Genomic DNA, 12,171 nt, shown 5'->3' on the forward strand with positions numbered 1-12,171 from the left:
GCGCGGTTCCAGACTGGAGCGCCTTTAACCGCGCGGCCACTCCGGCCGGCCGAAGTTTCAAGTACAGAATTTCATCCACATCTTCATTGCTTACTAGAGTTGTCTTTCACGTTGAGATAAGGTCTTTACAGCTTCGTTGTGGAAATTATTAAAGGCATCTCGCATTGAACTCCGTGCTACATTTCACGCTTCTGTGAAATGTCCAGAATATTTGAGAATTTGTGTTCTTTTATATCTGACTTGCTCTTTTCGTTGGTCCTGCAACAGTTTCCTGACCTGTTTTGGGAACCGTGGGGAAGCTCTTCCTGTCTGAATTAACTTGATATGAAATTCTCAATGTCGTAAATATGGTTTTTTAAGCTGCATCTAGTGATAGCTTACAGATTTAGTTTGGACACCTTTTTAGCAAGGCTTAAAGCAAATTTTTATCTGTGTTTTAAAAGGATACAGGCAGTGTGCATTCAGTTAATGTTGATGCGAATGCTACGGTATTCAGTCTTACTAAGTACTCCCTGTATCCCTCATGTCACTCTCTACTTGCTCAGGATTGTTTGTGTTTAAGACATCTAGTGTATAACACAACCGTTTACACTTGGTGTGGGTTCTTGAACTAACTGCTCTTTTTTTTAATTATTATTGTTCTGCAGCTAGTTTTGGCAGTAATTTCATTATCTTGCAAGCTCCAAAATTTTAAAGTGGTGTATATTTTATATCTATAAGTTTAAAATTAGTTATTTATCTATTTACACACTGGATAAGTTACATGATCAAAACAAGTAGCTATCTGGTACATATCATTTAAACCTCTTACTGATATTATTACTAGCATGGTATTGCGCTGTTCCGTGCGTTATTTCATCGACGTAGCACGTATTCTACACTGTTTGGCAGCACATGTCAGAATTATCAGCAGAAGATGACTAATGATTTTTACTGCACGTTAATACCTTAGCATTAGGGTTATAGAACTGTTTGAAGATTGCAAACGTTTTGTACTGCATTGTGTAGTTAATATCCCAATATGGAGGTGCTATTATGTGTAGGAGACTCTACGATCATGGAAACAATTAATTCATACCAACGTGAATGTATTCTACTAGTGTTCTGTATGCCAGTTTATCGATGTATCATGTAGTTTCCACTGTGTTAGAGCAGTAGGCGAGAAAATTTCGAACTGGAAGAAGAAACTGATAACATAGTATGGGTTACTATATTGTCTGGCTGACTTTCATATCAGTTAGAGACGTGTTCTTGCCAAACTTAGGTGTGATAATATCATTGTTTACTTTGCAGATTCTCGTAGAGATGCACACTTTAACCTGAACATCATCATCATCATGTGTATGTTTCAATGAAATAGAACAATTTCCTTTACTTTACGTCTATGGTCACAAACTTTTTTTCCAACGGATTACCGGTTTCGGTCTATAATGACCATCTTCAGATCTATTTTATAAAAGCAATGTCCTAGTGTACTGCAGTACATTAGGACATTGCTTTTATATAACGGGTCTGAAGATGGTCATTATAGACCGAAACCGATAATCTGTTGGAAAAAAAGTTTGTGACCATGGAATTAAAGTAAAGGAAATTTGTTCTACATTCGGATCACTGTTTTATTCGAGACAATGTCGCAGCTTGCGAAACAGAACCAGATTGGGTGACGTACTTTTATGAATTCAATATATGGTACAAAGATCGAACTATGCTCCATCATAACTTATTTCATTAATGCCAGTAAGCAAATCATGTGTAAATTCATAACTGAAGAAAATTAGATATGAAAATACTTAATCTGAAAGTCCATTTATCACGGTATAACTGTATATGGGTGTGGGGGGCCAATTTATCATCGGATATATATATATATACACACTCCTGGAAATGGAAAAAAGAACACATTGACACCGGTGTGTCAGACCCACCATACTTGCTCTGGACACTGCGAGAGGGCTGTACAAGCAATGATCACACGCACGGCACAGCGGACACACCAGGAACCGCGGTGTTGGCCGTCGAATGGCGCTAGCTGTGCAGCATTTGTGCACCGCCGCCGTCAGTGTCAGCCAGTTTGCCGTGGCATACGGAGCTCCATCGCAGTCTTTAACACTGGTAGCATGCCGCGACAGCGTGGACGTGAACCGTATGTGCAGTTGACGGACTTTGAGCGAGGGCGTATAGTGGGCATGCGGGAGGCCGGGTGGACGTACCGCCGAATTGCTCAACACGTGGGGCGTGAGGTCTCCACAGTACATCGATGTTGTCGCCAGTGGTCGGCGGAAGGTGCACGTGCCCGTCGACCTGGGACCGGACCGCAGCGACGCACGGATGCACGCCAAGACCGTAGGATACTACGCAGTGCCGTAGGGGACCGCACCGCCACTTCCCAGCAAATTAGGGACACTGTTGCTCCTGGGGTATCGGCGAGGACCATTCGCAACCGTCTCCATGAAGCTGGGCTACGGTCCCGCACACCGTTAGGCCGTCTTCTGCTCACGCCCCAACATCGTGCAGCCCGCCTCCAGTGGTGTCGCGACAGGCGTGAATGGAGGGGCGAATGGAGACGTGTCGTCTTCAGCGATAAGAGTCGCTTCTGCCTTGGTGCCAATGATGGTCGTATGCGTGTTTGGCGCCGTGCAGGTGAGCGCCACAATCAGGACTGCATACGACCGAGGCACACAGGGCCAACACCCGGCATCATGGTGTGGGGAGCGATCTCCTACACTGGCCGTACACCACTGGTGATCGTCGAGGGGACACTGAATAGTGCACGGTACATCCAAACCGTCATCGAACCCATCGTTCTACCATTCCTAGACCGGCAAGGGAACTTGCTGTTCCAACAGGACAACGCACGTCCGCATGTATCCCGTGCCACCCAACGTGCTCTAGAAGGTGTAAGTCAACTACCCTGGCCAGCAAGATCTCCGGATCTGTCCCCCATTGAGCATGTTTGGGACTGGATGAAGCGTCGTCTCACGCGGTCTGCACGTCCAGCACGAACGCTGGTCCAACTGAGGCGCCAGGTGGAAATGGCATGGCAAGCCGTTCCACAGGACTACATCCAGCATCTCTACGATCGTCTCCATGGGAGAATATCAGCCTGCATTGCTGCGAAAGGTGGATATACACTGTACTAGTGCCGACATTGTGCATGCTCTGTTGCCTGTGTCTATGTGCCTGTGGTTCTGTCAGTGTGATCATGTGATGTATCTGACCCCAGGAATGTGTCAATAAAGTTTCCCCTTCCTGGGACAATGTATTAACGGTGTTCTTATTTCAATTTCCAGGAGTGTATATATAATTATGATTTTGGTTGGGGTTGCTTGAAATATTGTGGGCTAGCACGAGACTTTTAATTAACTTATACCGCGATAACACTCGTACGGACATCGGATGCTCTGAAGTACGTGCGATATAATATTTTTTAAACACAACGCGCGACTCACCGCCTTCTAATAAATAGTTTGCGTGAGCGCTGCTATTTAGAAAAGAAAATATGCGTATTCTTTCGCAAGCTGTAATTATTATATGGGTCTCAGGGGCTGCTGGTTATTTATGTACCAAATGTCACAAAGCTTAACTGAGCTTACTGAATGGAACGATTTTCAATATTTCTTGTTCATAATTTGCAAGGCAAAACTGGAGAGAATCTCACCTGCCGTTAGGCGGCCAAAATGAAACATACTGAACTCATTCAGTGCTGTAGATTTTGGTGAATGAAATTTGTTACTACGCTTCTTAACTCTTAAATTAATGAAAGATCAAAATTGAGATGTCTCTCGCATTTACATTTAGTAGTATGACATGAAATTTTAGTTAAATAATACAGTCAGCGTAATGGCCGACTAAACGCTCCTAGGAGAGATGAGCTCCCTGCATTACGAAGTTCTCTAAAAAACTTTGTTAATGAAAATTAATGGTTGCGACCATGATAAGTGACTACTAAGTCAATTATACATACTTTATAATAACAATTTCTATTATATTTTGCAAAAACTACAGTAAAACTTACATTAATTATCAGACAGCACTACAATGGTGGCCTACGGCTAAAGGAAACAAGCCAGGAGAGCTCCTTCAATCAAAGCACTGTCTCTGATCTTCATGGCCTATGTTACACAGAGATTATACAAAAAAACAACAATCTTTATTATTTTTTATACATCGCGCAGACGTACTTAGTCTTTAGATAATTTATGGTTCACACGTCGCACAACAAGAACTTCCTTTCCCTTTCTCCAAATGTCCATTTACGTGACGTACCGTCACACATTGCCTTTGCAAAGAGTGATATAGCAGCCGAACTTTTGTTGTGAAACAAAGCAGCTTAACCTAGAAGTGTTGTCATTTTGCCTTTGTGTAAGCCGAGTGTATTTTTTTAGATCTTGTTTGCAGTGGTGCCACGAGTGTTTTGTGGTCAAGGTGATACATAGTTAGAGAAATAACACAATTTCGTTTTGGTGCAATGTCTGAACTTTCGTTCGCGATGTGGAATGTGTAATAATACTTGAGTATTGCAATAACCAACCTCGCGCATGTCTGTGCGTGTTTGTGTGGAAAGGTGAGGAGGTAGCGGTTGGAGGGGGGGGGGGGGGGTTGGGGGGGAGCGACAGTGTAGCTGAGGCATTTTAGATGTAGAAATACTTCAGACTATGCTCTTTTCGTTAATTTTTGGATAGATACTTCCGAATATGACGAAAAAAGTTCATTTTTAGTACAGCCTCGACGGCTGCACTGGGGCTTCATTGCGATCAGCTGTATCATTTTACTGGCCTGTAAACTACTGATTTCATAGTCTATTTCATTCTAACAGTCACTGTCATTCTAAGACATAAGATGTTGCTTGATGAAATGCAAATGATGACAGTGATAAGAGAGGCTTGGCTTTTCATATGACGACAACGTCATGGATATGTGACATGTGGTTTGTCACACGGTAGGTAAGTGGGGTATAACTTGCCGCTATCTTGAACTTCTTATTTTATTGCCAGTAACTGCAGTGGTATCAGATAGATTATATAATGGGAAGACAGAGATTTAGGAACCAGGTTTTAAATTGTAAGACATTTCCAGGGGCAGATGTGGACTCTGACCACAATCTATTAGTTATGAACTGTAGATTAAAACTGAAGAAACTGCAAAAAGGTGGGAAGTTAAGGAGACGGGACCTGGATAAACTGAAAGAGCCAGAGATTGTACAGAGTTTCAGGGAGAGCATAAGGGAACAATTGACAGGAATGGGGGAAAGAAATACAGTAGAAGAAGAATGGGTAGCTTTGAGGGATGATATGGTGAAGGCAGCAGAGGATCAAGTAGGTAAAAAGACGAGGGCTAGTAGAAACCCTTGGGCAACAGAAGAAATATTGAATTTAATTGATGAAAGGAGAAAATATAAAAATGCAGTAAATGAAGCAGGCAAAAAGGAATACAAACGTCTCAAAAATGATATCGACAGGAAGTGCAAAATAGCTAAGCAGGGATGGCTAGAGGACAAATGTAGGGACGTAAAGGCTTATCTCACAAGGGATAAGATAGATACTGCCTACAGGAAAATTAAAGAGACCTTTGGAGAAAGGAGAACCACTTGCATGAATATCAAGAGCTCAGATGGAAACCCAGTTCTAAGCAAAGAAGGGAAAGCAGAAAGGTGGGAGGAGAACATAGAGGGCCTATACAAGGGCGATGTACTTGAGGACAATATTATGGAAATGGAAGAGGATGTAGATGAAGATGAAATGGGAGATATGATATTGCGTGAAGAGTTTGACAGAGCACTGAAAGACCTGAGTCGAAACAAGGCCCCCGGGGTAGATAACATTCCATTAGAACTACTGACAACCTTGGGAGGGCCAGTACTGACAAAACTCTACCATCTGGTGAGCAAGATGTATGAAACAGGCGAAATACCCTCAGACTTCAAGAAGAATATAATAATTCCAATCCAAAAGAAAGCAGGTGTTGACAGATGTGAAAATTACCGAACTATCAGTTTAATAAGTCACAGCTGCAAAATACTAACACGAATTCTTTACAGACGAATGGAAAAACTAGTAGAAGCCAACCTCGGGGAAGATGAGTTTGGATTCCGTAGAAACACTGGAACACGTGAGGCAGTACTGACCTTACGACTTATCTTAGAAGAAAGATTAAAGAAAGGCAAACCTACGTTTCTAGCATTTGTAGACTTAGAGAAAGCTTTTGACAGTGTTGATTGGAATACTCTCAAATTCTGAAGGTGGCAGGGGTAAAATACAGAGATCGCAAGGCTATTTACAATTTGTACAGAAAGTGATGGCAGTTATAAGAGTCGAGGGGTATGAAAGGGAAGCAGTGGTTGGGAAGGGAGTGAGACAGTGTTGTAGCCTATCCCCGATGTTATTCAATCTGTATATTGAGCAAGCAATAAAGGAAACAAAAGAAAAGTTCGGAGTAGGTATTAAAATCCATGGAGAACAAATAAAAACTTTGAGGTTCGCCGACGACATTGTAATTCTGTCAGAGACAGCAAAGGACTTGGAAGAGCAGTTGAATGGAATGGACAGTGTCTTGAAAGGAGGGTATAAGATGAACATCAACAAAAGCATAACGAGGATAATGGAATGTAGTCGAATTAAGTCGGGTGATGCTGAGGGAATTAGATTAGGAAATGACACACTTAAAGTAGTAAAGGAGTTTTGCTATTTGGGGAGCAAAATAACTGATGATGGTCGAAGTAGAGAGGATATAAAATGTAGACTGCCAATGGCAAGGAAAGCGTTTCTTAAGAAGGGAAATTTGTTAACATCGAGTAGTGATTTAAGTGTCAGGGAGTCGTTTCTGAAAGTATTTGTATGGAGTGTAGCCATGTATGGAAGTCAAACGTGGACGATAAATAGCTTAGACAAGAAGAGAATAGAAGCTTTCGAAATGTGGTGTCACAGAAGAATGCTGAAGATTAGGTGGGTTGATCACATAACTAATGAGGAGGTATTGAATAGAATTGGGGAGAAGAGGAGCTTGTGGCACAACTTGACTAAAAGAAGGGATCGGTTGGTAGGACATGTTCTGAGACATCGAGGGATCACCAATTTAGTATTGGAGGGCAGCGGGGAGGGTAAAATCGTAGAGGGAGACCAAGAGATGAATACACTAAGCAGATTCAGAAAGATGTAGGTTGCAGTAGGTACTGGGAGATGAAGAAGCTTGCAGAGGATAGAGTAGCATGGAGAGCTTCATCAAACCAGGCTCTGGACTGAAGACCACAACAACAACAACAACAAGTGCAGTGGTGTAACAGCAGCGCTGGCTAACAGTAAAAACTATGCTCCAGGTTCATCTCGATATGCTAGTTTCGTTCATTTACTGGACACTTAACAAAGCTGCTTTCGTGCGATCCTCTTGAGCCAGGTGTGATATGTGGTTTTGTTTACAAGGTGTGCGCCGCGGCGTGGGTGTACTGCCTGTTCCTGTCGGTGCCACCGCTGCTGGGCTGGAGCCGCTACATCCCGGAGGGCTTCCTCACCTCCTGCTCCTGGGACTACCTGACGCGCACGCCCGCCAACCGCGCTTACTACATCTACCTGCTCGCCTTCGGCTTCGTCCTGCCCGTTTCCGTCATTGCGTACTGCTACACCTTCATCCTGGCTGCAATACACGCTCACGGCCGCGAGATGAAGGGTGTAGAGTCAGCAGGTTAGTTATTTTGTCTTTTCTTATTTATTTCGGAGCATCACAGATTGTAACAATAAGGAATTTGAGATTTGAAACTTGAAAACTGAAGAGTGAGCTAATTCTGAGAGAAAGCTAGTTAAAAATACCCTAAAAGTAACGAAAATGTACCTGTATTTTTAAAAATTTTTCAACAGATAGTCTTCCATCGTTTCATACGTTGCTAAAATATTATCGGGAGACATCAGGGCCATGCTATTTAAGATCCCTGGCAATGATCTCCGTTCGGTGAAGGCAAAGTTTCCGCAGTTACGGTTCAGTTGCAACCACTGATTGTCGATTAGGTCCGGTAGAGCTACGAAATAACGGGGATATTAATTGCTACATTTCACGCGCTCTTCCCAATACTCCCAGAGACTTTCTATGAGATTAAGCAGGCCAGTTGAGATGGCACAGAGTGTCCGACTGTTCATCAAACTAGGAACGTGTGTGTGCAGCTCACTGATTACAGTTGGTGCCATCTTATAAGTCGGGTGTCCAGCGCGTACCAATCATGAAAATGTAGAACAAGGGTAAATCTTGCACACTGTGAACATTGAAATAAATATTCTGGATCATGTTCAAAGCAACCTAGAGGTAACCCAAGTTGTGGTATGAACAACATCGCCAAACATATCACACCGACCACTGGTCCGATTTACATCCACCAAACACTGGAGGTGAAATGCACCATTGGGCCTTTGGCATATACTATGATTCCTTTCTGCCTTTCCGTCACAACATTACACACAGTTCCACCTTACTGCGCTGATGTCATATAATCGAATGATAAAAGTACATAAACTTCACTGTCGTGTTTCATGTTGACAATGGATGGTAAAATGACTGCCCAAACAAAAAGGAGGCTCTACAGTTACGTGTAAAAAATTTTAACAATATTGCTTGTGGAACAGACATTGATACACCGATTCCAGCGCTTAGGAAGTGTGTGTTGAAACTCCTGGGTTGCTGACGGATCTAGTTTTCCATGATATCCTGCCCTTCCTTAGCACACATGAAACACTGACTTTTATAGATTGTTTTAAGGGACCGAAGACATGCGAGTCACATGGGGCGATTCTACGGCTGAAAGGAGATTGTGCCATTACCTCCCACCGAAATTTTTGAAAGTAGATGAGTAGAGGTGCTTCTTCGTCGAAAAAGAAACTTGCCGTCACTTTTCCGATATCGGTGACGGAGAGGAGGGCCAGAATGCCACCAGTCTATACTCATCCGTTTTGGGATAGGATCAAATTGGTGAAAACGCGTTTCATCACACGCCACCATCTGTGCAATGAAACTTGCTCCTTGCACCACGTATCTCAGCAGGTGTGTCAGGAGACACCCAGTCTCACCTTCTCTGATCCTCTGAAAGATGGTTACGCATTCAATGCCCATAACGAAGTTTCTCGTGTATTATGTAATGCACATTTCCTTTGCTTGTCGACGATTCAACAGCAATGTCGGGCATGGTGATATGTCGATTCGACCGTACGAGCTGCTCCACAAACGGAATTGTGGCACGGGTGCTGACGGCGTGCATGTCCAAGTCCATGGCGTGGCACATCCCCGATGTTTACATGTCCTGCCTCATAACACTGACACCATCAGCATTTTTGTGCACCATGTGAGACACAGCTTTCCGTAGACCTTTTTCATCCCGCGATAAGTTCGTTAACGGTGCTCCATTTCTGTTTGAAGAAACTTGTGTCCTCTGTTTGTGCTGATCGAGAGGACTCCAACATGCAACAAACTGCTTAAACAATTAGCCAGAAAGGACGAAAACAGTGCGCATACATTAACTGCGATTGTTCAGCTGGGAATACCTCCACATCGTCTACATTGTGGCATTACATACAACGCCACTAGAGCGAACGTCTGCTCTATAGTTGGGCACATCTCATATCAACTCTACACCAAACACTGATGTCCAAATCTACCAGTGTTCAAGACGAACCTTTCTCGTAAAACATTGCAGGTTAACCAGCAAATTTTATCATTGTGGATTTATGCAAGCAGCATGTTTTTTCTTCTAATCTTTTTTTGGGTCATCAGACTTCTGTCTGGTTTAATGCGGCCCGCCACGAATTCCTTTCCTGTGCCAAACTCTTAATTTCAGAGTAGCACTTGCAACCTACTACGTCCTTAATTACTTGCTGCAGGTATTCCAACCTCTGTCTTCCGCTGGAGTTTTTACCCTCTACAGCTCTTTCTAGTAACACGGAAGTCGTTCTCTGATGTCTTAGCAGATGTCTTGTCATCCTGTCCGGTGTCCTTGTCAGTGTTTTCCACATATTCCTTTCCTCTCCAATACTGCGCAGAACCTCCTCATTCCTTACCTTTTTCAGTCCACCTAAATTGGAACATTTATCTGTAGCATCATATCTCAAATGCTTCGATTCTCTTCCCAATCTCGTTCTCCCACAGTCCGTTTTTCTCCACCGTACAATGCTTTGCTCCAAACGTACACTCTCAGAAAATTCTTCCTCAAATTAAGGCCTATGTTTGATACCAGTAACCTCACTTTAACAGGAATGCCCTTTTTGCCAGTGCTAGTCTGCTTTTTGATGTCCTCCTTGCTCCGTCCATTGTTGGTTATTTTGCTGCATAGATAATAAAAGTCATTGACTTCATCTACAGTGTGACCATTAAGTTTCTCGCTGTTCTCATTTTGGCTACTTCTCATTATTTTAGTCTTTCTTCGATTTACTCTCAATTCATATTCTGCACTAACTACACTGTCCATTCCATTCAGCATATCGTGTAATTCCTTTCCACTTCCATTCAGGATAGCAATTGCATCAGCGAACCGTATCATATATATCCTTTCACCTAGAGTTTTAATTCCACTCCTGAACCTTTCTTTTACTTCCCTCATTTTTTCTTCGCTGTACGGATTGAACCGTATGGGTGAAAGTCTACATCCCTGTCTTACACCCTTTTTAATCCGGGCAATTCGCTCTTGGTCGTCCACTCTTATTATTCCCTCTTGGCTCTCTCTCTACAGCTTACCCCTATTTTTCTCGGAATTTATAATTTCTTGCACCATTTCACGCTGTCGAACGCTTTTTCCAGGTCGACAAATCCTATGAACAAGTCTTAATTTTCCTTTAGTCTTCCTTCAAACATTATCCACCGCAACGTTAGAATTGCCTCTCTGGTGCCCTTGCTTTTCCTAAAGTCAAACTGGTCGTCATCTGGCACATCCTCAGTTTTCTAATCTATTCCTCTGTACATTATTCTTGTCAGCAACTTGGATGATTGTGTGATAATTCTCGCTCTTGTCAGCTCTAGCAGTGTTCGTAATGTGTGCATGATATTTTTCCGAAAGGCAGATGGTAAGTCACCAGACTCATAGATTTCACACAGCAACGTGAATAGTCGTTTTGTTGTCACTTCCCCCAATTATTTTAGAAATTCTCATGGAACATTATCTATCCCTTATGCCTTATTTAATCCTAAGTCCTCCAAAGCTCTAATCCTATATACAGGATGTTCAAAAATGACCGGTATATTTGAAACGGCAATAAAAACTAAACGAGCAGCGATAGATATACACCGTTTGTTGCAATATGCTTGGGACAACAGTACATTTTCAGGCGGACAAACTTTCGAAATTACAGTAGTTACAATTTTCAACAACAGATGGCGCTGCGGTCTGGGAAACTCTATAGTACGATATTTTCCACATATCCACCATGCGTAGCAATAATATGGCGTAGTCTCTGAATGAAATTACCCGAAACCTTTGACAACGTGTCTGGCGGAATGGCTTCACATGCAGATGAGATGTACTGCTTCAGCTGTTCAATTGTTTCTGGATTCTGGCGGTACACCTGGTCTTTCAAGTGTCCCCACAGAAAGAAGTCACAGGGGTTCATGTCTGGCGAATAGGGAGGCCAATCCACGCCGCCTCCTGTATGTTTCGGATAGCCCAAAGCAATCACACGATCATCGAAATATTCATTCAGGAAATTAAAGACGTCGGCCGTGCGATGTGGCCGGGCACCATCTTGCATAAACCACGAGGTGTTCGCAGTGTCGTCTAAGGCAGTTTGTACCGCCACAAATTCACGAAGAATGTCCAGATAGCGTGATGCAGTAATCGTTTCGGATCTGAAAAATGGGCCAATGATTCCTTTGGAAGAAATGGCGGCCCAGACCAGTACTTTTTGAGGATGCAGGGACGATGGGACTGCAACATGGGGCTTTTCGGTTCCCCATATGCGCCAGTTCTGTTTATTGACGAAGCTGTCCAGGTAAAAATAAGCTTCGTCAGTAAACCAAATGCTGCCCACATGCATATCGCCGTCATCAATCCTGTGCACTATATCGTTAGCGAATGTCTCTCGTGCAGCAATGGTAGCGGCGCTGAGGGGTTGCCGCGTTTGAATTTTGTATGGATAGAGGTGTAAACTCTGGCGCATGAGACGATACGTGGACGTTGGCGTCATTTGGACCGCAGCTGCAACACGGCGAACG

At 43.2% G+C, this 12,171-nt stretch overlaps 1 protein-coding gene across 1 annotated transcript in view; it reads left to right on the forward strand.

The window, feature by feature from the left end:
* The window catches only part of LOC124544860 (melanopsin-like), a 57,530-nt gene that overhangs the window by 24,677 nt on the left and 20,682 nt on the right, over positions 1-12,171 (forward strand). Inside the window, exon 2 of the mRNA XM_047123612.1 lies at positions 7,416-7,674. Within this exon, the coding sequence (XP_046979568.1) occupies positions 7,416-7,674 (259 nt within the window). The remainder of the gene's footprint in view (positions 1-7,415; positions 7,675-12,171) is intronic.

The sequence above is a fragment of the Schistocerca americana genome, chromosome 1 (assembly GCF_021461395.2).
Source record: "Schistocerca americana isolate TAMUIC-IGC-003095 chromosome 1, iqSchAmer2.1, whole genome shotgun sequence".
Taxonomy (NCBI): Eukaryota; Metazoa; Arthropoda; class Insecta; order Orthoptera; family Acrididae; genus Schistocerca; species Schistocerca americana.